Here is a 25,161-nt window from a genome sequence, read left to right on the forward strand (position 1 = left end):
ATGTTACAAAACCTGAAACAATTAGTTTCACTACAGATATATGTACTCTGACCCTAGCTGGTTCCCTGTTGCTACTCAGGGATCCTACAATAATCTCTTGACTGGAAAGGATTAAAAATAGCACAGAACAGGTTCTAAGCAATAATACTCTCCAAATGGAGAATTTAAAAGATTCTCTCATAACTAAGTGGTATTTGTCCAGGGAATTCAAAGTTTTTGTGACATGTAAACATCAATCAATGTAATTCACCATATTCATGGGCTACAGATACCCCCCCATATAATCATTGTAATAACTTAGTACAGAAAAAAACAACAAAATCCAACAACCATTCGTGATCAAAACACTCAGAAAACTAAGAATAGAAGGAAACTTACTCAACCAGATGGAAGGCAGCTATGGGAAAGCTCTACAGCTAACATCATACCTAATAACACAGACTAGATGCTTTCTTTCCTCCTAAGATCAGGAACACAGCAAGGATTTCTGCTCTCACCATTTCTATTCAACTTTGAACTGGAAGTCCTAATCAGTGATATCAAGAAAGAAAAAGAAATACAAATTGGAAAGGAAAAGTAAAATTGTCTTTAATCACAGATGACATGACAGTATATGTAGAAGATTCTAGGGAATTTATCCAGACTTCAAGTTATATTACAAAGCTGCAGTAATCAAAACAATATGATACTGTCACAAAAACAGACACATAGATCAATGGAACAGAATAGAAAACCCAGAAATGAACCCACAATTATATGGCCAATTAATCTTTGACAAAGCAGGAAAGAATATCCAATGGGAAAAAGGATGTCTCTTCAACAAATGGTGTTGGGAAAATTGGACAACAACATACAAAATAATGAAACTGGACCACTTTCTTACAGCATACACAAAAATAAACCCAGAATGGATTAAAGACCTAATGGGAGACCTGAAACCATAAAAATCCTAGAACAGAGCACAGGCAATAACTTCTTTGACATTGGCTGTATCAACTTCTTTCTAGATATGTCTCCTGAGGCAAGGGAAGCACTAGCAAAAATAAACTACTAGGACTTCATCAAAATAAAAAGCTTCTGCACAGCAAAGGAAACAATCAACAAAAGACAAACTATGGAATGGGAGAAGATAATTGCAAGTGACATACATGATAACAGCTTAGTATCCAAAATATATAAAGAACTTAGACAATTCAACACCCCCAAAAGGGAGAGATGTTCCATCATGGATAGGAAGATTCAATATTGTTAAGATGTCAGTTATTCCCAATTTGATGTACAGATTCAATACAAACTCAGTCAAAATCCCAGTAAGTTATTTTGTGGATATCAACAAACTAATTCTAAAATTTACGTGAAAAGGCAAAAGACTCAGAATAGCTAACATTGCCACTATTCAACTTTAAGACTACTATCAATCCACAGTAATGAAGACAATTCGGTATCAGCAAGAGACCAGGAAAATAGATCAATAGAATAGAAAAAAGAGCCTAGAAATAGAACCCCATAAATATATTCAACTCATCTTTGACAAAGGTCAAAGGACATTCAGTGGAGAAAGGAGTCTTTTCAACAAATGAAGCTGGAAACACTAGACATCTACATGCAAAAAAAAAAAAAAAAAATTAGAAATAAATCTTACACCTCTAACAAAATAAAACTCAAAACGGATCACTGACCTAAATGTAAACAGCAAAATTCCTAGAAGAAAACCAGGGGCACCTGGGTGGCTTAGTTGGTTGAGCGTCCGACTTTGGCTCAGGTCATGATCTTGAGGTTCGTGAGTTCAAGCCCTGCATCGGGCTCTGTGCTGATAGCTCGGAGCCTGGAGCCTGCTTCAGATTCTGTGTCTCCCTCTCTCTCTTTGTCCCTCCCCTACTCGTGCTCTGTCTCTTTCTCAAAAATAAACATTAAAAAAAATTTTTTTTAAAGCCCCAGGAGGCTAGGAAAGTGCTTTTGAATTTAGTAATGACTTTTTTTTTTTTTTTTTTTAAGAAGTCTCTGCACCCAATGTGGGGCTTGAAATCATGACCACAATATCAAGAATCACATGCTGTACTGAATGAGCCAGCCAGGTGCTTGTGGCAATGACTTTTTAGATACAATCAAAAAGCATGATCCATGAAAGAAAAACTGCCAGGTTGGACTTTATTAAAATTAAAAACTTCTTTGTGAAAGACACTGTTTCTCTACCACCAGATAATGAATGTCAAGTCTTTGTGTTTTCTTACAAGAAACATTATGTGTTTGTATTACACTTCTATTTAAACAAATGGTTATATATATAGTACACTGTTCTGCACTTAATAATGTGTCTTTGTAGATCATTCTATATTAAAAAAAATTTTTTTTTAAGTAGGCTTCACACCCAGCCCAATGTGGTGCTTGAACTCACAACCATAGATCAAGACCTGAGCTGAGACTAAGTAGGATGCTTAACTGATGGAGCCACCCAGGCGCCCCCATTCCATACTTGTACATAGCATTCTCATTCCCAAATTTATATCTGCATAAGTATTCCTTTGTACATATTGAACACTATTTAATCAAATCTTACCAATGAACTTAAGAGTTTCCAATATTTTGCCATTACATGTAATACTGCAAACATTAAGCTTCACTTTCCCTATTTGCTAGCACATCAGTAGAATCAATTCTTAAAACTGGGATTGATGGGTTATAGGAAATGTGAAGATAAATCAATTACAGTACTGTGAAATTGCTTCCCATAAAGGCTGTACTAATTTATGCTCCTACCAGCAGTGTAAGAGAACATGTTACCTATACTCTTCACAACAGTGTTTTATCAAACTTCTTAATACTCACCAATCTTATAGAGTGGAAAGTGGTATTCAGTGTACTTTCAAATTACACGTTTTATGAATGAGGTACAGTACCTTTTTATCTGTGTAAGAACCATTAATATTTCTTTTTCTGTAACTGTTTATTCATAACTTTCTTTTTAATGTTTATTATTTTGAGACAGAGACAGAGTGTGAGAGGGGGAGAGGTAAATAGAGGGAGACACAGAATCCAAAGCAGGCTCCAGGCTCTGAGCTGTCAGCACAGAGCCAGATGTGGGGCTCGAACTCACAGACCATGGACCACGAGATGATGACCTGAGCTGAAGTTGGATGCTTAACCAACTGAGCCACCCAAGTACCCCTTATTCATAAGGTTTGCCCATTTTCTAAAAATTTGGTTGTTGGTTGGGTTTTTTCCCTTGTTTCACTATACAATATTCCTTTCTTCCCTTTAATGCCTTGAGGCTTTTAGTGTATTTTATTTGATATCAATATTGTTTTGCTCATTGTACATCTTTGGCCATTTCTTATTTTCAATCTTTCTTAGATTTAAGAATTCTGAATATATTTTTAGTTCCAAAACAACTTTTTCTATGTTGCAACTGTATCCTCTTGAGAGTTTTCATTCCCTTTTCTATCACAGCTTTCTCTCATCTTTTCCATTAGCTCTGTTTCCACAGGAGGAATCTGTTTGATTATTCAGTGATTCCCTCTTTCAAGTTGCTGAATTCATTTTAATAGGCTGAACTTTTAACAGCCATAGGGTATTGCAATCTCTTGGATAGTGGAGAACTGGCAGTCAGTATAAGATATGCATATTTTAAATTTGATGTGCAAGCAACGAAGGAGCTGGCAAAGTGGAATTGCTCTGCTGAGGTTATAGAGGAACAAGCGGGAAATATATGGCAGACCTCACTTGCCTGCAAAGACATGAGCAATTCATCCCACAAGTGCAACCCTCCTAGCAGCTGCTGATCAGGCAGCTTCCCAGAGGACTGTGTATAGCGTGCAGGTAAGTATGGCCTCTTTCCACATGCAGAAATATCCAAATGTACAGACCACCCGACAGCATGCACCTCCCAGATAACTGAGAGATCCTTGGTCTTCACCAAAGATACTGATGGACTTTCAACACCACACAAAGTGAAGTTGTATGTCACAGGATTTTTACCTTTCGTTTTCCTCAATAATGCACAATTACATGATTCATAACCAGGACATACAAATACTCTATTGCTTTTAAATCCTCTACTACTCGCCTGGTTATGACTGAATATAATTATCTTCAGGCTTGTTCTTATTTTAATCAATTAGTAATTTTTAAGCTCCAACTCTTAGGTATGTGTTCTAAGACAAAAAGTTCAGAAACCTTCCTCACTCTAAATTCCTTAACACTTTGTTCAAAAAGTTTTAAGGTAAGTTCCTTCTACATTTACTTCTCAACGTTTAGATAAATAAACATTTTTATTACAAGTCTGGAAACATGGCAAAACAAACTCTTACAATTCAGTATTTACTGAATATAACTGTGCTAGACACCAAGCGAGATTCTGAAGACAAAAATAGGAAAAAGGACCCTGCTCTCAAGGAGCTCAGAGTTTAGCAAAAGAAAAGGACAATCTATAAAGAAATACAACCTAATGTGATAAGAACAATAATAAAGTATGTACAGGGTCCAAAGGTTAACTAACAGAAAGGAGCTGTAGTAACAAGGAGCTACAAAGGAATTCGTGGTCAGCTAGATTTTAAAGAGTAAATAGGAATTTGCCCAGTGGTCAAAGAAATTATAGACAGAAGGTAAGGACATAACATTCTTTCAACAATGTTCCTAGTTTGAGACAGATACTGTGGGATAAATACTTGTCCTAGAGATACAATGATGAATTAAGAAAAAGTCTTTGACTTACAGAGTCCAGGGAGGGGGACAAATAAGTAAACGAGTCATTAAAGTACAGTGTGATAAATACTACAAAAGGGATAAGGAGAGAGTATTAGAGGCTTATGGGCCAAGTGGAAATAAGACCTTAACTCAGATGTGAATAATCAACTGAAATTAGCCAGGTGTAATATGTGTCAGGAGTGGAGTAGAAGACCATGTCAGGGATCACAGAGTTCCAGGCACAGAGAGGTGTGTGCAGATGGACGCAGACAGACAGAGACAGAAAGTGAAAGAGAGAACGTAGCTCAAAGTGGCAGAAGAAGAGGTATCTGAGATAAGGCTCTGGATAAAAGCAAGAACTCTAACATGAAGGATCTTTTATTTGATTTATTTTTTTAAGATTTTATTTTTAAGTAATCTCTACACCCAACATGGGGCTCAAACTCACAACCCTGAGATCAACAGTCACATGCTCTACCAACTGAGCCAGCCAGGCGCCCCAAGGATCTTTCAAATCAGAGTTTAGACTTTATCTTGAAGGCAATAAGGAACTACTAAACTAATTTTTTTTTAACATGGAAAGACTGTTGAGGTTTGTGTTTGAGAGCTATACTACAGTAATGAAACAGAAAGAAAGAAATCTGGAAGTAAATACAACAGTCGCAGTAATCCAGGAAACGGTTTATCGTAGTCTGAACTAAGATATTAGCAACAAAGACAGAGAAAACGGTTGGGGAGGACTGAGAGACTGAGGAACCAACAAGCCTTATAAATGATTTGACTGGAAGCAGAGAGAAGGAAAAGGAATCAAATATGAGACCTCAATTTTTGGTTTAGGCACAGGGTGGATGGTACTACTATTCAGTAAGATCAGGAAAATGGGAAAGCAGGTTTTGAGAGGGTGAAATAATTACTTTAATTCTGGAGTTTGAGCCTGAGATGCTTTAAGTTACTCAGTGAAGGCATCCGATAAGCAACTGGCTATACAAAATCTCAAGACAAATTTGGGTCAGAGATATAGATTTGACAACAGTCCATATACAAAGTAAATGATAACTACAGCAATGATGAATAGATGAAATTGCCTGTGGAGAATTTACAAAAACCTAAGACAAAACCCCATGGAAAACTAACATTTAAAAAATTTTTTAATGTTTTTATTTATTTTTAAGAGAGAGAGAAACAGAGCACAAGCAGGGGAGGGGCAGAGAGAGAGGGAGACACAGAATCCGAAGCAGGCTCCAGGCTCTGAGCTGTCAGCACACAGCCCGACGCAGGGCTCGAACCCATGAACCACGAGATCATGACTTGAGCCAAAGTTGGACACTTAACTGACTGAGCCACCCAAGTTGCCCCTGGAACATTAACATTTAGGAGACAGAGAGAGAGCCAGCAGAGTAGACTGAAAGAGAGCAGATAAAAAGGAAGATGAAAATATTAATATGAGGAAAAGGAGCAAGCACTTAATGAATGCTTACTATGTGCTAGATGTTGGTTGTACTAAGTGATTTATGTGCACTACCTCATTTAATCCTTAGACACTCTCTAAGCAACTTATTGCTACCTGCTTCATTATAGATGTGGATACTTTGGTTTAGGGAGATCAACTTGCTCAGGTTTACACACTTGGTTGGGTGTAAGAAGTACAACCAAGATCAGATCACACTGAGTCCTCTAGAGCCCTTGTTCTTAACTGCTACACTATACTGCTTTCTTATGAAAGTCTTAAAAAGTGTGGTATCACAGACACATAAAAACCAGTGATTCAAAAAGAAAGACACTTGGGGCGCCTGGGTGGCGCAGTCGGTTAAGCGTCCGACTTCAGCCAGGTCACGATCTCGCGGTCCGTGAGTTCGAGCCCAGCGTCAGGCTCTGGGCTGATGGCTCAGAGCCTGGAGCCTGTTTCCGATTCTGTGTCTCCCTCTCTCTCTGCCCCTCCCCCGTTCATGCTCTGTCTCTCTCTGTCCCAAAAATGAATAAAACGTTGAAAAAAAAAAATCAAAAAGAAAGACACCATCCCAGTAGCAATGAGTTCATCCAGCACCGAGATCTTGGTTTCTAATAACAGTCTCCATTAAAAGGAATCAGGAATCTTTGGGAAAATGGCTGATCTGAGAAGTAGGCAAGAAATAATGTAAAATGAGCCTGGAACATCTTGGAGTGCTAAAGAAATAAGTGCTCAAAACAAAAACAAACACAAAACCACACCCACAACGAGGGACATATGCCAAAGGAACACAGAAAACCAACTGTAGCCACAGCTGTATCAACTCAAGCAGAAAATTAAGTAAGTATTGGACTATAACCCAGAGTATAAATGAAATATCAGGTACAAACTAAATAATATAAATCAAGCATTAAATAAATAAGTGAAGAAACAAGAGAGAAGAGACAAATCTAGGGTGCAAAAGAATTCCAAATAAATTATGTAGATACTCCCCCTCCCAGAAGTAGAGCAACCTCTCCACTTCTCAAATATGGGTTCCACATAATGACTTCCTTCCAAAGACTACAGTATGGAAAGGGGGAGAGGTTAAAAAGTCACTTTATAGTACAGAAGCAGGACAAACATTACCTCAGCCAAGTGATCAAAGTTCACATCGACAATGATAAGTCATGTTGATAGTATGGACCTTTGATATGCTGTGATGAGAACGGCACTTTATCTCTGTGGTTCTTCTCAAAAACTCATAACTCCAATCTAATCATGAGAAACACATCGGAAAAATCCCAATGGAGGGCCATTCTACAAAATACCTGAACACCCCTCAAAACTGTCATTAAAAACACAGAAAGTCTGAGATACTGTCATAGCCAAAAGGAGGCTAAGGATGATGGTCATGAAATGTAATGTGGTATCCTGGATGCTCTCCTGGAACAGAAAGAGAACATTAGCTAAAAATTAAGGAAATCTGAAGAAGTTGCACTTCTGTTAATTAACATATGTTGATTTTGGCTCATTAATTGAAAAAACTGTACTAAACCAATGTATGATGTTAGCAGTAGGAGAAACTGACTAAGGGGTTTATGAGAACTCTCTTGAACTCTCTCTATAATTTCTCTGCATATCTAAAACTATTCTAAAAGTAAAATATTATTTAAAAAACAAGAGGGGAAATTAACTGCATGAAATGCTGATAAACAACAAAGAAAAAAAACAAAGATCAAGAGCAGTTTCAGTGGATTATTGGAGTCAAAGCCAGATTACATTGGGCAGAGGAGTAAATTAAAGCTGAGAATGGGATTATAAGTGCATAGCTTTTTCCAGAAGTTTGACAATGAGGGGAAGAACAAATCAGAGCTGGAAACAGACATCAAGTTAAAGAAAGTGGTTGGTGGTTTTTTTTTTTTTTTAAATAAAGGTATAATTCACATACCAAAAATTTATTTTTGTACTTTTTGTATTTTTGTACTTTTAAAGTACAATTCAGTGGTTTCCAGTATGTTCACAAAGTTGTATAACCATCACCACCATTATCTATTTCCAGAACATATTTCTTACTTCAAAAAGAAATGATACAATCAAACAGGCCCTGAATATATGAAATATTTTGATGAATAGGAGGACTTCACATTGTTAAGGTGTCAATAAAACTAAAGCGATTTACAGATTCAATGCAATCTCGATCAAAATTCTAACAGCCTTTTTTTTTTTTTTACAGAAATGGAAAAGCTGATCCTCAAATTCATGTGGAATTACAAGGAATCCTAAATAGCAGAATAATCTTTAAAAATAATAAAGTTAAAGGGCTCACACTTCTCAACTTTGAAACTTATTACAAAACTACAATAATTTAAAACAGAATGGTACTGGGGGTACCTGGGTGGCTCAGTCAGTTAAGTGTCTGACTCTTGGTTTTGGCTCAGGTCATGATCTCACCATTCTGTGAGTTTGAGCCCCACACTGGGCTCTGTGTTGACAGCACAGAGCTTGCTTGGGATTCTGTCTCCCTTTCTCTCTGCCACTCCCCCCTGCTCTCTCTCTCTCTCAAAAATAAATTAATTAATTTAAAAAACCCCATTATGGTACTGACATATGGACAGACATATATACTAAGGGAAAATAATAAAAAGCCCAGAAATAAACCTTCACATATATGGCCAACTTTTTTTGACAAGGGTGCTAAGACCTTGACCTCTATTATAAACAGTAATGGAAAAACTGGTTATCCATATGCCAATTTGATCCTTACCTTATATAAAAATTAACTCAAAATGGATCAAAGACCTAAACTAAAGAACCAAGACTATAAAATTCTCAGAAGGAAGCATTGAGGAAAATCTTCATGACACTGGATTTGGCAACCATGTGATGGATGTGACAAGAAAAGCACAGACAACAAAAGAAAAAACAGATGAACTGGACTTCCACTAAATAAAGAACTTTTGCACATCCAAAGAGATGATCAAGAAAGCGAAAAGACAACCTACTGAACAGAAGAAAATATCTGCAAATCATTTATCTCGTAAGGGATCAATATCCAGCATACATAAAGAATCCCTAAAACACAACTCCAAAAACTGGAGTAGACCTTTCAAAGAAGATATATAAATGGCCAATAAGCACATAAAAAGATGCTCAACACGACTAGTTACTAAAGAAATGCAAATCAAAATTACAGTGAGATATCACTTCGTATCTACCAGGATGGCTATAACAAAACAAAAAACAAATAAATGTTGACAAGGATGTGGAGAAACTGGAACCTTTGTGCACTGTTGGTAGGGATGTAAAATGGTACAGCTACTGTGGAAATCAGAATGGTAATTCCTCCAAAAAATTAAAAATAGAATTACCATATGACCCAGAAATTCCACTTCTAGGTATATACCCAAAAGAATTGAAAGAAGGGTCCCAAAGAGATATTTGTACTCCCTTATTCATAAAAGCATTATCCACAGCAGCTAAAACACTGAAGCAACCCAGGTGTCCAGTGATGGATGAATGATAAGCAAAAGTGGTATACATACACAATGGAATAGTATTCAGCCTTAAAAAGGAAGGAAATTTTGACATATACTACAATATAGATGAACCTTGAGGACATTATGTTAACTGAAATAAGCCAGTCACAAAATGACAATTACTATTAGGATTCCACTTACATGTGGTACCTAGAGTAGTCAAAATCATAGAGACAGAAAGAACAGTGGTTGCCAGAGACAACAGGGAAAAGGAGAGTGGGGGGTTATTGTTTAAAGAGTATAGAATTTGAATTTCACAAGGTGAAAAGAGTTATGGATATGGATGGTGGTGATGGCCACACAACATGAATGTACTTAATACCACTTAAAAATGGTTAAAGTTGTAAATTTTACATTCTGCGTATTTTACTACAATGACAAAATTGGGGAAAAATGAAAAGCATTAAGGCTTGTGGTGTCGCTTTCACTGTTTCATACACATAATTAAATTCTCACAGACATTATTAAGCTAGATTTTTTTTATACTGAAATACAGACTTCTCTACTCTTCTCTCCAGAGCATATAGCCTACCTTGGACATAAACCCTTTGAGGAAGCTGATGTTTCTCTCATAGCTATGAGTATATAATGATATCTATTTTGTTCCTACCTTTATAATGAAAAATTTCAAACATATACAAAGGAAGAGAGAAAGGAATAATGAAACCCCTTACAGCTATCCACTCAGCTTAAAATACTTAATCAACTCATAGACAGTTTATCTATAATTCCACTCACTTTACTCTTCTTCCCCCAGTGGATTATTGTGAAGCAATTCCAAACATCGTATCATTTCAACCATAAATATTTCAGTATATTATCTCTACATACTAAAAGATACTGATGAAAGATACATACTGAAAGATACAGACAGTGTCCTGCATAAATTCCTGTACTGGTGGGTCAGATTTCTGATATAAGCATTCCTCCAGGAAACCATATATTAGATACAGAAATGTTATGTATATTCATTCATTCTACTGTACTTCCTTACAACTTAAACTACTAGAATGTAGGACTATCAAACAAGAAAATCAAGAAAAAAAGTAGCTTGAACAGTTACTTTCAACAGCAAGAGGATCATTTATCAAGGGTGGTCTTAGAGACCTCTTAGGAAAGAGATGGAGAAAAGTAACACAAATATCACACACACTCAACCTCACTCTCTCCCCACCTCTCACAACTGACTTTTATATGATATAAGTTATTTGGTATATTATAACACAACCCAGTGATACTATATAACAATCATTATATGTAAAGTAATACTCATAGCTGCATATTTTATAAAACAAATGCAATCAAACTGGCTCAATGCAGAAAATTGCTATTCAACTGTCCTTACCTTTTGTTGGACTGAGATTCTGATCTATAAATCCTCTTAGTTCTGCATTTGTGGAAGGCAAACCAACCTGAATAAAATAGTTTTAAAAATTAAAAATAGAATCTTAAGTATTATGTGATCATTTAATAAGTTATTTTATACCTTCCACTGAAGATCCCATGTAAAATAATAAACACAGCCACATAAAAATGAATTAATTATATCAACAATAGGAGTAGAAATTAAAAGAAAATGTTACTTGCAATGGGAAAAGCAGGAATTGTACAGATTAAGATAAAAATCAATGAAATAATGTTACTTGTGAGCAGAACTGAGACCTACAGATTTTACTGATGGTTTTTTTGAAAGCAAGTTGTGACAGCCATGAAGCTGCCAACAGATTTACCAAAATTCCATTTTCATGTTGCCCTTAATTTTTACTATTCATAATCACTGCCTATTATGTGTTTTTCAACATTATGATATGTAATGGATCAGATAAAGACCATTAATACTATACCACAGAGGTGAGATCTACTGGTCTCAAATACAACTGCTTGGGCTCATATTCTGGTTCAGTAAGACACATGGTCATGTTCAAATCACACAAGCTCTCTATACCTCAGTCTTCTGAACTGGTGCTAGAAGTGCTTATCAGTTTAGGTTATTAGAAAGATTAAGATAATTCATATAAAGCATCTAGCCCAGTGTAAGGCACAAAGTGCTCAATTCATGTTAACCTTCATTACTATTAATATGATACCTGGGGGCTATCTATAACAAGTGTAACCATAAATTCACCTTGAGGCAATTTATTTCATTTAATGTGATGGCCACTGGACTTCCTGGAATCATAGAGCTAAATACAGTAGTATCATCAGAGTTTAAAAAATTTATTATAGAGCCAGGAATGAAAAGACTCTACATTTTTGAAAACTTGACATAAAGCAAGATTCTAATAAATTGTTCTACTATTACTATTATGCTATTGTTTTAATCCTTGTAGATTTGTAATCTACCAAATGCTAACTTGGTACCTCAAACATCCTTTCAAAGTACTACCACACTGAAAAGATTTTAAAGCACACAAAGGTTTATAACTTTATGTCTGTGCACTTGTGTTGTTTTTAAACTACACACTGTATTAGCATTATATATTCTTCATGAGAACTCATTTGATACTTGACAATTTCACAATGTAAGAGCTAATTATTTCATTATTTAATAATTCAAATGCACTACTAATAGCTGTTTCTTTTTGTCAAGAGATATGTTACCAGAAATATTTCTACATATCATTCACATCATGGAAAAGTAATTCTGATGCAAACCTATTTCTCTCATTGAATACCAAATTTTTATGACAGCAGCTGAGCAGAAGACATCTAAAATGTAGCTTCTTAATCCTATGTATATAATGGTGCAGATACTTAATTCTATCTAGCTTCTTATAAGTATGCTATTAGAAGTAAACCCTTTGCAACAAAATTTGCAACAAATTACCACTACATGGATCTCCAGAGTTGTTCACAAATATTAATGGCAAGCGTTTACTTGTAAATGCCAAGAGTTTACTGTGGCATCACTAACATGCCGCCCTTTTATAACAAAATTTTTTGCTATAAAAAGAGAAAGACAAAACTTTCATTGGTGTTCTACTGTAAAAAGAAAGCAAAGAAGGCGAAGACAGACTTTAATATTCCAACGTTAATACAATGTGATCATTTAATACATGTGTTACAACTATTTCAAAAGCATTAGTTTATACCTTTTTGTTACTAAACAAAGATAACGGCAAAAACCTCAACTGAAACCACATATTCACAGTGGAGAGAGTTCACAGTTACTGAGTTACTGTTATGCTTAAACACCTGCTCTTAATGGCCAACTTCTGCAGAGTGAAGCAGTGAATCAATTTGGTAACTTTTAAACAGAAGTACATTTGCATCTTAATAACCAACAAATTACACACTAAGAAGACAAAGGTCAGTTGTGGGTCAATACTATATGCTGATTTGGGTCTAGTAGATGGAGAAGTGTTTGTATCTAGACTTTAAATAAACACTAAAATTAATTTAATTAAAATTTCAAAAATGCAATAATTTCTGCTTTCATAAACACTTTATAGTTTAAAGATAAAGAAAAGGATTATTTGAGAATAGAAAAAGTTGGCTAGGAAAGGCATTTAAAAACAGCCTTTTTCCTTCTTCTACTTAAAAAGGATATAATAATAATGGTTCACAGAGCAAAAGAAAAAAGTGAACTCACTTTATGTAAAATTTTTTACCTAACAAGGTCCTGAGAAAAGTCTTCTACTGGGTTATTCAAACACTGTGCTGCACACTGTAAACAGTCACTAAATGTCTGTAGAATAAAAAATATCCAAGCCTAGTTTTTAAGAATAAAACCATATTTCCCACTAACAACATTATAATTTCATTGACAATAACATATTTAGATTGACAAAACTGAAAGACAACAAGATTCAGAGTGAGATGATTTGTATTCCAAGTTCAGCTCTGACATTTACAAGCAAGGTGATCTTGGAACAATCACTACAAAATGGAGCTGACAAAACATGTGCACAACAAACTCAGAGAGCTCCTTAGATCAAATTAAATAATTATGTGAATATGATTATTAATGAAAGCAATGCTCAAGTGTGGATTGTTATTCAAATGGTAATGGTAATGGCTTTTAACTTTTCAACACTGACAGTCAATTCATAGGAGATGCAAGTGACCAATGAATGAATGAACATACAGCATACCAGTCTGACCTAGCTAGTAATGAGGCAAATGAATAAATTACATACCATTTTTTGCTGGTTATACTGACAAAGATTAAAAAGAAAATAACGGGGGGGGGGGGGAGGGGGCGCCTGAGTGGCCCAGTCAGCTGAGCTACTCAGGTCATGATCTCACAGTTCATGAGTTGGAGCCTAGAGCTCACTGCTGACAGCACAGAGCCTGCTTCAGATCCTCTGTCCCCTTCTCTCTGCTCCCTCCCCTGCTCGCATGCACGCTCTCTTTTTCTTTCTCTCAAAAATAAACATTAAAAAAAAAAAAAAAAAGAAAGGGGAATGGCACTCTCATATACCACTGATGAATATATAAATTGGTGCAACCTTTCTGAAATGCAATTTAGCAATATGAAACAAAAGCCCCCAAAAGCACACACCCTTTCCGCCAGTAATTTCATTAAGACTTTGCCTTATGAGAATAATCCAATGAGTAAGCAAAAAAAAAAAAAAAAAAGAAAAAAAGTTAAAAAAAAAAAAGGAAATAACTTGGGGTGCCTCAGTGGTTCAGTCAGTTAAGCATCCGACTTCAGCTTAGGTCATGATCTCACAGTTTGTGAGTTTGAGCCCCACATCAGGCTCTCTTCTTTCAGTGCAGAGTCTGCTTCAGTTTGTCTGTCCCCCTCTCTCTTCCTCTCCTCCACTCTCCTTCACTCTCCGTCTAGAAATATAAATAAACTTAAAAAATATAAAAATAGAGGGGCGCCTGGGTGGCTCAGTCAGTTAAGCGTCTGACTTCGGCTCAGGTCATGATCTCAAGGCTTGTGAGTTTGAGCCCCGAGTCAAGCTCTGTGCTGACAGCTCAGAGCCTGGAGCCTCTTCAGATTCTGTGTCTTTCTCTCTCTCTGCCCCTCCCTGCTCACTTTCTGTCTCTCAAAAATAAATAAACATTTAAAAAAATTTTAAAAATATATAAAAATAGAAATAACTTAATGGCCAATATTAAGAAAGTATAATGCCGGGGCGCCTAGGTGGCGCAGTCGGTTAAGCGTCCGACTTCAGCCAGGTCACGATCTCGCGGTCCCTGAGTTCGAGCCCCGCGTCAGGCTCTGGGCTGACGGCTCGGAGCCTGGAGCCTGTTTCCGATTCTGTGTCTCCCTCTCTCTCTGCCCCTCCCCCGTTCATGCTCTGTCTCTCTCTGTCCCAAAAATAAATAAAAAGGTTGAAAAAAAAATTAAAAAAAAAAAAGAAAGTATAATGCCTATTTAGTAGATAACATAAAACAGTCATTTAAAATGATGTTGCAGAGATATTAAGATAAGAAAAGACATTCATCACAGAGATTAAGCTAAACAGTAGTTTACAAAACAGCATGACATTTTTATTAGAAATATATACATATATTTTTTACATACACACACACTTGTATATATACCAGATGTCTTCCTAGGCAAAATTCTGCTGCTAATCTCTATGCCATTTCCTTATCTGTATTTTCTAATTTTTCTATAATGAGTATCATGGCTTACATTTTTAAAAATGTTTTTTATTTATTTTTGACAGAAGACAGAGGGTGAGTCGGGGAGGTGCACAGAGACACACACACACACACACACACACACACACACACACACAGAGAGAGAGAGAGAGAGAGAGAGAGAGAGAGAGAGAGAGACATTGAATCTGAAGCAGATTCTAGGCTGTGAGCCATCAACACATAGCTCAATGCGGGGCTCAAACCCACGAAGCATGAGATCATGACCTGAGCCAAAGTCGGACGCTTAACCAACTGAGCCACCCAGGCACCCCAAGTCTTACATATTTTTTAAAAGATTATTTGACAAGGCTCAAAATACACATCAAATTACCTTCCACATTCTTGATTGTATATTGAGGGAGCTTAAGTGAGAACACACCAGCATTTGTGGTCATGAAGCGTATCAGTGGCTACCAGATACCATTTGACAACAATTTTACCTCGGAAACAGTGAATATATTGCCAGCTTTACAGAACTTACTTTTTGCAAAATGACCCATCCCACAATCCACGTAGTTCCAGGATGGCTGTTAATCCTTGAGCTTCAATTGTGCTATTTCAACAAAAGTGGACCCATGACCCAGACCTGGCCCACTTCTTTCTCTACTTGTCTAACTGAACATGTGGGCCAAGCAGGGTCAACCAAAGCTCCTCCATGGAATCTGAAATATACATGCTAAAAAAGAAAAGTTCCCTCTCTTCTTCTCATATAAGAATTATAAGGCCAATATAGGGTATTCTGCTACCATATAGAGCCAAGAGATGGAAAAAGGGAGACTAGATCCCTGACACCATCATGTGATCCCCTGAATCCAGATATGTTTGAAGCCACACTACGCCAAACTTTTCAGTTATGTGAATCAACACATTCCATTTTTTGCCTTAAGCTATTTTGAATAGGGTTGCTATCATTTGTAATCATGAGACCTACTATGGCATGGATAAGGCAAAAACAACTCTTCACAAAAAACGTGCTCTCGTAAGAGAAATGTAACATGAGAAACAGAAAATAAGGATGTAAATATTTGAGTATGTGTTTACTAATGCCTCTCTAAGACCTGCGTGTGTGTCTGAACTACTGAGTTAAGTGCCAAATGAGTCTCCTGCTTCTACTATGCCCCTCTTCAATCTATTGACTCAGCAGTCAGGACAAACTTTCTAAGATGGTAAGTCAGGTCATGCAATTATCCACCAAATCTCTAATGGCTCCTTACTGACATTTCAAATATACCCCCAACGCCCCAGTCCTTGAGGGTCCACATGATCCAGCCCCTGCTTCCCTTCTGACTTCATCCCATACCACTATCCCTTGCTTAGTCTGTTCCACTTATAAAACTGGTCACCTTGCTGTTTCTTAAACAACCACACCTTTTCCTGCCTCTACCTGGAATGGTCTTTTCCCATATATTCATATGATTGACTTCTTCTTGGATTGAGACTCAAGAGCATTGTCTGAATGTCATGCCCTTAAAGAGAACTCTCTGAACACCTGAGTTGAAAGAGCTCTCCCTTGCTACCATCACCCTCTTTCTTCTTACCCTATTTTATTTTTATTCGTGACATTTATCATTACCTGACAGTATATATGTATTCACTGTCTTCTCTCACTACACTATAAGCCCAAAGAAAGCAGGAGCCTAGAACAGGATCAGGTACATATATTTGGTGGGTGGGGGAAGAAGGAGAATGAATTGTTTGTGGCACTGTGAACTAGTATAATCCTTTCAGTAAGTATCTTGACAAAACATATTAAAAGCCACAAAAATGTTCGTATCTATTGCAGAATAGGTAGTAAACTTGATTGGTTATTTTCAGACAGTCTATTCCAATTCTTTCCCACATACATTAGCCTAATCTGAGGTTTGACTTCTCCATGTCCCTAAATCAAAGGTATCAAAAGACCATCAGCTCATCACTTATCCCTCTCCCCCTAGGATGCCATAGCAGAAAGAGAAATATATTGCTCACTGTTTGATTTCTTCCAAATATACAAACAAAATAATGGGAGTATAATCATCACTGGTTCAAATGTTTTATGCTACTTTAGGGAAACAACTTTTAATATAGTGAATTGTACATATGACTAAGAAGATGATATTTGATTCAAGGCATATTTGAAGCCAAAATATGCTTGCTATTTGAATGTTAACCATCTTGTGGTTCAGGATAACTTTTACCTCCCCTTTTTCCTAAAGGAGAAAAAAAAAATCAGGATAATATCCTATAAGAAAATTCCCTATACACAGACTAAAACTTTGTTTCTTCTTTCCCCCCAACAGCACTTTAACAAATATGTAATATGTAACAAATATGTAACAAATATGTAGATTAAAGCCTACTACTCCTGATAATTTATCCTAATGAAATTAATTAAATGATAATGAAACAAAATCTGTATCTGCTTACAGCTACTTATAGCATGTCAAAAGCAAAGTTAATAATAGGAAAATAGAGATAAATAATTAAGGTGTTTTTTTTTTTTTTATGTTATTCTTTAGATGTATAACAGGCAGTATTTGGAACTGTCTGGCTTACAAAAGACCTTTCCACACAACAGAATGCTGGCTCTTCCTGGTCACAATTAACGAAACCACTAGTAGACGTCACACTTGAGCAGTGTCAGAGGTCCACCCCAAGGAGTTTGGAATTGGAGCTCACGTGGGCAGACAGGATCTGTCAAGCTGCCTCCTTCCTTTCCTTCACACCTCTCTCTCTCTCTGAACAGGCTGGCTCTGTAACACGTATATTGAGATGCTGCCTGGAAAACTAAGGAGCATGATTTGCGGAGAGAGAGAGAGAGAGAGAGAGAGAGAGAGAGAGAGAGAATGAAGCAGATGCACACAGACAAGCAGAGTTAATAAATGGAAACTAAACACTGCTTCAGTTCCTGGTAGATTTCAAGTTCCTGTACTCAGATCTTTCTGAGGGCCCACTAAATTCCTACTCATAAATTGTTTGAGACATTCCTGTATCTTTATAATAAATTCCCTTTTTAAGGTAGCCTAAGCTGGCTTCTGTTACATGCAATCAAAGATTCCAACATCACAATCTGGGAACAGTAAAGCAATTGTAAGTTATTTCCCTAAATGTTGTAGTATTTATTTTCTAGCATAATCCTCACATAACTGGAAACAAATCCATTGATACAGCCTGACAATAAGAAAATAACTTGAAAGGAAGTAGATTCAGAAATGATAGCCTCAAGCAGAGGAAACAAACTGAATAAGTTCTCCAAAAAATCCAAAATCTAATGTCCCCTCAGGAATCATCTCATGGAAGATAGCAAGCTTCTTTTGAACAATATCCAGTATACATATTCCCTTATGTCCACAAGAAAAAAACTGGGCCAAAGAAAACAGTGATCTTCTAAGTAAAAATCTCCAGCAAGCATGAAAACAAATTTATTACAGTACCAAAAAAGGAGAGGGGTGGGAAACTTTCTACAGATGGAAATTTTGCAGCTGTTGAGAAGACACAACTTGGCAGCAATTTATAAGAATGCTACCGTGTCCAGTAGAATGCTATATTCAACAGCACTAAAGTTTACTATCTTGTTCTATGCATAAACAAAAAAAATTATAAATTAATGCCAGTAAAATGAACTTGATTAATTAGAATAGTGAAGAAAATGTACATAGGGAAAAGTACAACTCACATTAAGAATACTTACATTTAAAAATTTACAAATACTTACATTTTTTGCCGTCATGTCAAACTGTATTCGATTTAAAATTCTGTAAAGCCATTAAAAAACAAACAAAAACAAACAAAAAAAAACTTCGTCTTCAATAACTCCTTAAAAGAACATCCTGTTAAAAGGGGAAAAGAGAGGGAACAGTAATATAATAACAATAATAATAGGCAATGTTCATGTCATATTTACCAAGTGACATGCATTGTTCTTTAAGGGGATCATTTAAATTAATCTTCACAACACTATGAGACATACACCATTTTAACCCTCATTTTCCAGGTAAAAATTTGGGCTTATAGAAGTTAAAAACTTTGACCAATCAACTCAGCTAACAAGTGATAAAACCTGGGCTTTGAAGTATCATACTATGTTACTTTAGATAATGCAATGAAAGAAACACCAAGGCTCATTGGAGAAATAGCCAATTCCAGAGCTGGGGCAGGAGATGTACAAGATATGACTAGAACATTTTATTGTACAGTAAGGAAGAGCTCAAGAAATGATGGAGATATATCAAGAGTATACAGGAGCCAGCCTAAAGGGCCTACATACAACTGGACAATCTGGAACAACTGAGCGCCAAAGTATACAGTGACAGTAACTGATTATGACTATAAACTCTTTGAATGAAGTAACGATCCAGGACTGCATACTGATAAAAAGCAGATTAAACGAAATAATGAGGAGGAAGGGAAAGCTCTTCTTTGCAATTCAATACCAACTAGTAAATAAAAGGAATAACGACATAAGAAAACCACCAATTTGTAAACATCATAATAACTGATTAGACAAGGATCATTATTGGATACTACAACTAGTGGGTGAAAGTGGGTGAGAAAAAGGATATTTACACAGTCTTGAAATATCACCCCACAAAATACCTACTAATTCAAATTTTACAGTGAAGAAATCTGACACACACCACATAGCCAAAGTAATCAAACCTATCAAATAACCACCAACAGTGGCACAAACCAACATCAGGCGTCTCCACAAGTGCACGGAGATGGATATAATATCACTTCTGAGGTATTTCCATCCAAATGCATAACCTAAATCTAATCATGAGGAAATATCAGAGAAATTTAAATGGACGGTCATTCCATAAAATAACAGGTGAACTTTTCAAAAATGTTACTGTCATGAAAGAAAAAATAAAAAAACTTGACTAACAGTCCGATTTAAAAAGACAAAAATCACATAAAAATTAAATTCCAAGTATGATCCTGAAGTGGACTCTGGACCAGAAAAAAATACTTACTATGAACACCATTATTAGGGCTACTGGAAAAATTGAAATAGAGTCCATCGACTGGGTAATAGTATTGTTTCAGTGTTCCATTTCCTGCTTTTGATCAGAGAGGACCATGGGGCTTTTTAGGTGGATGTGCTTGTTTTTAGAAAACATACACCAAAATATTTAGAAGTGGAGAGGTATGATAGCAGCAACTAGCTTTCAAATGATGAAAAAATATATATAATCTGTATATAGAGATAAAGTGGGAATGATAAAACAAATGTGGCAAATGTTGGCAACTGGTTAATCTGAGAAAAGGGTATTTAGAAGTTATTTGCCCTACTTTTGCAACTTTCCTCTTATTTTACCATCACTTCAAAATTAAAGCTTTAATAAAGAAATTTAAGGGGAAGGAAAAAATAAAATTTAATTTGGAAAAGACCATAAACAATAGGAGCTTGAAGAAACAGGAACTCCAAAATGTCCATCTCATACACTAGAATTGGAATCTATAAAGTAAAACTTTGTGGGGAAAAAAAAAAAGTATTCTTACTTTTCTTATTTTTTAACTTTTTAAAAATGTTATTTTAGAGAGAGTCCACGTACACAAGAGCAGAGGAGAGAGACAGAGGGAGAGAGAGAATCCTAAGTAGGCTTCACGCTCAGCACAGAGCCTGACATGGGGCTCCATCCCACAAAGTGGTGAGATCATGACCTGAGTGGGAAACATGAGTTGGACACTCAACCAACTGAGCCACCCAGACACCCTGAGCATGGATTTTTTTTTAATTTAGGCTCAATCTCAGCTCTGACACTTAGCTGTGTGACCTTGAACAAAGTGACTTAACCACTTTGAGCTTCAGTGTCCTCATTTGAAAAACAGGTATACTGAGTTTTTCAGGGTTATGTTAAGCAGTAAATTAGGTACAATCTGTCCAAATGAAAATCATCAGATCCACCAAGTTAATACACCAAATTTTATTCATAAACACTGAACATTCCTAATCACAAAGAGTCAATTTTATTTAAAAAAAAATTTTTAATGTTTAGTTATTTTTGAGAGAGAGAGAGACAGTGCAAGCAGGGGAAGCGCAGAAATAAGTTCTGGGAGACATAGAATCTGAAACAGGCTCCAGGCTCTAAGGTGTCAGCACAGAGCCCGACATGGGGCTTGAACTCATGAACCACGAGACCATGACCTGAGCTGAAGTCGGACACTTAGCCAACTGAGCCACCCAGGCATCCACGAAAAGTCAATTTTAAATATTCCTAAGATTACCTTCTGACCTATTGAAATGTGTTTTTTTATTCTTTTTTTTTTTTTAACATTTATTTATTTTTGAGACAGAGAGAGACAGAGCGTGAATGAGGGAGGGCCAGAGAGAGAGGGAGACACAGAATCTGAAACAGGCTCCAGGCTCTGAGCTGTCAGCACAAAGTCCGATGTGGGGCTCAAACTCACGGACCGCGAGATCATGACCTGAGCTGAAGTCGGACGTTTTAACCGACTGAGCCACCCAGGCGACCCTGAAATGTATTTTTTTAATGTTTATTTATTTTTGAAAAAGAGAGAGACAGAGTGTAAGCGGGGGAGGGGTAGAGAGAGAGAGGGAGACCCAGAACCCAAAGCAGGCTCCAGGCTCCAAGCTGTAAGCACAGAGCCCCACACAAGGCAAGGCTCGAACCCATAAACCGCAAGATCATGACCTGAGCCGAAGTCAGAGGCTTAACCGACTGAGCCACCCAGGTGCCCCTAAACGTACAACAAAAAATAAGGAAGGGTTTTTCATTCAAAGTTCCTGTTACATTTTAGAAACCTGCTAGATCTATCTAAGGCAGATATTGTTGCCTATCCAGTATCTTTCCCTCTTCTTCCTTAGGAGAAGTTGAAGGTGGCAATATGCCCAACTACAGAAAAGTACTACATTCTCACTCTCCCTTTCAGATGTGCTGACTGTATGACATAATCCTGGTCAGTGAAATATAAGCAGACATCATTGAGTTGAGCTACCAGATTCAACTAGTAAATGTCCTTTTTCCCTTCTCCCATTTCTTCATTCCAGAATATGGTTGTAATGGTCAGAATTGCTTCTAGCTTCATTACAATATTCAGTATTCAGTATGGTACTGTATTTCCTAATGGCTGGGCTATTGAGCAACACTGTGATATTCACCCAACTAAAAGAAAAAAACTAACAGAGCGTTATTATTTCAACACACAATAACAAGTGGCTACCAATAAAATACTTCTTAACCACATTAATTAACTTAATTTTGTTTAGTATTCCCTTTGTATCCTCTCACCAGAACTAAGTACAAATTAAAACTTCTAAATGTTACCTAAATGATAAATGTTTGAAACAGAGCCAAAGCACATGGATTTCTTGAGTAAATTTACATTAACATCTCTGTGCCTCAATTTCTTCATCTTCAATATAGTAATAAATAGCACTTAATTCAACAAGTCAAGATAACACATGGCCTAGCACAGTGTAAGCCCTCAACGTTAGAGAAAAAAGTAGTTTGCTGTTTTCTCATGACAAATTAAGGTTTCTTCTTCCAAAGTAAATAATACATAATTCACATGTAGTAGAAGTAAAAAATACCACACCATAAATCTAGTTTAAAAAGGAAACAATGTGTCTAATTGTGGTTAAGAAAAACTCTTCTAAAATTAACAAAAGTAGGCAATAACTTTATTCATTGATTTATTTATTCATTCAGTAAGCACTGAACACTATGTGTAAGGCACTAATCTAGGCACTGAAGACATCGTAGTAGATGAAAGAGCAAGCATAAACCTTCAAATGTAATTTAAATTATGTAAAATTACATTAAGAAAAATGTTATAAAAAGAAATGGGATTATGATAGAGATCTGCCTCATTCAATTAAAAATGAAGAAGTATGCTATACTGCCTTTGAGTGAGAGCGTATAGCCTTTGATTTAAAAATACACATTTCTAATAAAAAATTTTTTAAATACTAGATAAATAAATAAACAAACAAACAAACAAACCACATTTCTAGGGCACCTGGGTGGCTTAGTAGGTTAAGTGCTGACTCTTGGTTTCGGCTCAGGTTATGATCTCACGGTTTTGTGGGTTCGAGCTCTGCATCAGGCTCCACGCTGACAGTGCAGAGCCTGCTAGGGATTCTGTCTCCCTCTCTCTCTCTGCCCCTTCCCCACTCGCACTGTCTCTGTCTCTCTCAAAATAAACTTTTTTCAAAAAGTAAATAAATAATAAATAAAAATGCACATTTCTAAGTATTTTTAAAGCTTTTGCTTTTAAACATTGTCTTCAATCTAAAATTTATTTGCAACATATGATTAAAACCAAGTATCTAGAAAGTAAATACACATGGCACTGAATATTTCAAGAAATTGCCATCTTTGGTGGCACTGGTGATTTTCAAAGATAAACCAGCCATGTGCACTGATGCATTATGTTTTATCCTAGCTCAACAACTGTATACTTTTTCCTGTCACTAAACTCTTCAGTTGGTTAAAAAATAAGTTGGATTTCTTCTTCCAGCTTCATGAACACATTATGTCAAGCTCAAAAAGTCAATCTTTGTGACCTCACCATCTGCCATGATCTCTTGTCAGTTTCAAACAATGCAACTCCCACAGATGGTCTCAAAATGCAAATCCTTTTCCTTCCCAATCACAATTAGCAGCTCTGGCCACAAAGCCTTTTAAAATGGTACAGCACTAATCAAAATAAGGAGAAGGAATAATTATGGGTAAGTCTGTAGGATTAACATCACCTAAATCTGGGTATGTAGACTTTCTAACACTGCTGAAAAAGAGGCTATGAAAAAATTACATTTCAGCAAAGGCAGCATATTTAAATGAAGACATTACTAATTTTAAAAACATGCCCATGTTTCAAAGTCTGGAGAACATACAAAACAATAATCAAATATCTAAAGAAACAAATAATCAGCCATGATCCCACCTCTCAGAGGCAACTACAATAAGCTTTGGGTATAACATCCTTCGGTGTTCTCTTTCTGCACTCTGACTCCCGTAAGTGGTATTAATGAGAAGATATTTTCATACAAAGTGGTAGTATGTAACTCTTTCTTAGGTGATGAGCATTTCCAAACACTCTCCTAAATGCTTCACAGGCATGATTTCATACCATTCATACCACAACTCTATCAGATAAATATTACTACATGTTTAAGATGACAAAACTGAGCTTTAGAGAGTTGAAGTAACTTGCCTGGTTAACCAACTGTGTAAATGGCAATGCCGGTATATCAACCTGGGATCTCAGACCAGTAGACATGTTCTTAATTATTATGCTAATTTCCATAATATATCTGACTTGAGATATAATAGATTCTCAAAATATAACAAAATATGCAATTACTATTACAATACATGTACACAAAAGGATAATTTACTACACCAACAACGTCCTTGAAAGTTTCATATGGCACAGGTCACATATCTTTGGGTCAGGTTTTAACCTTTTTTAGTTCTTTCTCTTTTTTAATTTCAATATTAAATTGAAATTTTCTTTATTTTTGAGTACATAAGTAAACTTCATTTTTTTATAGCTACATAGTATTCCTTTACATCATTGTATCATAATTTATGATATAGTCCCCTAGCGATGGACATTTAGATTTCCTAAGGCTACAAACTGGTGTCAGTAATCACATTTTAATGACTCAATCCTTAATGTTTGATCTGGTCTCCGACTACCTCTCCATCTCTGTGTTGAGTCACTTCCTCTCTCTGATCTAATTCTACTGGTCTTCTGTCAGTTCCTCAAAAACATGCTCCTCCTGCCTCAGGGCCTCCATACGTGCTGTTTCCTCAGCCTGAAATATTCACCAAAGTTAATTCCTATCCTTTAGATTTCTTCTCAATGTCACTTCCACAGGGAAAACTGTCCCTCTCCTGCTACCAGACTAGGTCAGGGTCTCCCTCTATTTACCCTCTCGTCCGTTCTTCTTTCACAGTA

At 36.3% G+C, this 25,161-nt stretch overlaps 1 protein-coding gene and 1 non-coding gene across 6 annotated transcripts in view; both read right to left on the reverse strand.

Annotated features, from left to right (window-relative positions):
* Positions 1-25,161, reverse strand: part of TFDP2 (transcription factor Dp-2) — a 182,282-nt gene that overhangs the window by 111,042 nt on the left and 46,079 nt on the right. For 3 of the 5 annotated variants that reach the window (XM_040480369.1, XM_040480368.1, XM_040480367.1), the window contains exons 2-3: positions 18,944-19,058; positions 10,994-11,060 (exon numbers count right to left, since the gene is read on the reverse strand). In XM_040480369.1, the coding sequence (XP_040336303.1) occupies positions 10,994-11,060; positions 18,944-18,958 (82 nt within the window). In that variant the 5' untranslated portion in view covers positions 18,959-19,058. Of the gene's footprint in view, positions 1-10,993; positions 11,061-18,943; positions 19,059-25,161 lie in introns of those variants that run through there. The other 2 variants (XM_040480370.1, XM_040480371.1) reach the window with 2 other exon arrangements.
* On the reverse strand, positions 5,107-5,179 carry TRNAN-GUU (transfer RNA asparagine (anticodon GUU)). Its single transcript has one exon. It is a non-coding gene; the product is annotated as a tRNA-Asn (tRNA).

This window comes from Herpailurus yagouaroundi, unplaced genomic scaffold (genome assembly GCF_014898765.1).
Source record: "Herpailurus yagouaroundi ecotype Mexico unplaced genomic scaffold, PumYag 159, whole genome shotgun sequence".
Classification (NCBI taxonomy): domain Eukaryota; kingdom Metazoa; phylum Chordata; class Mammalia; order Carnivora; family Felidae; genus Herpailurus; species Herpailurus yagouaroundi.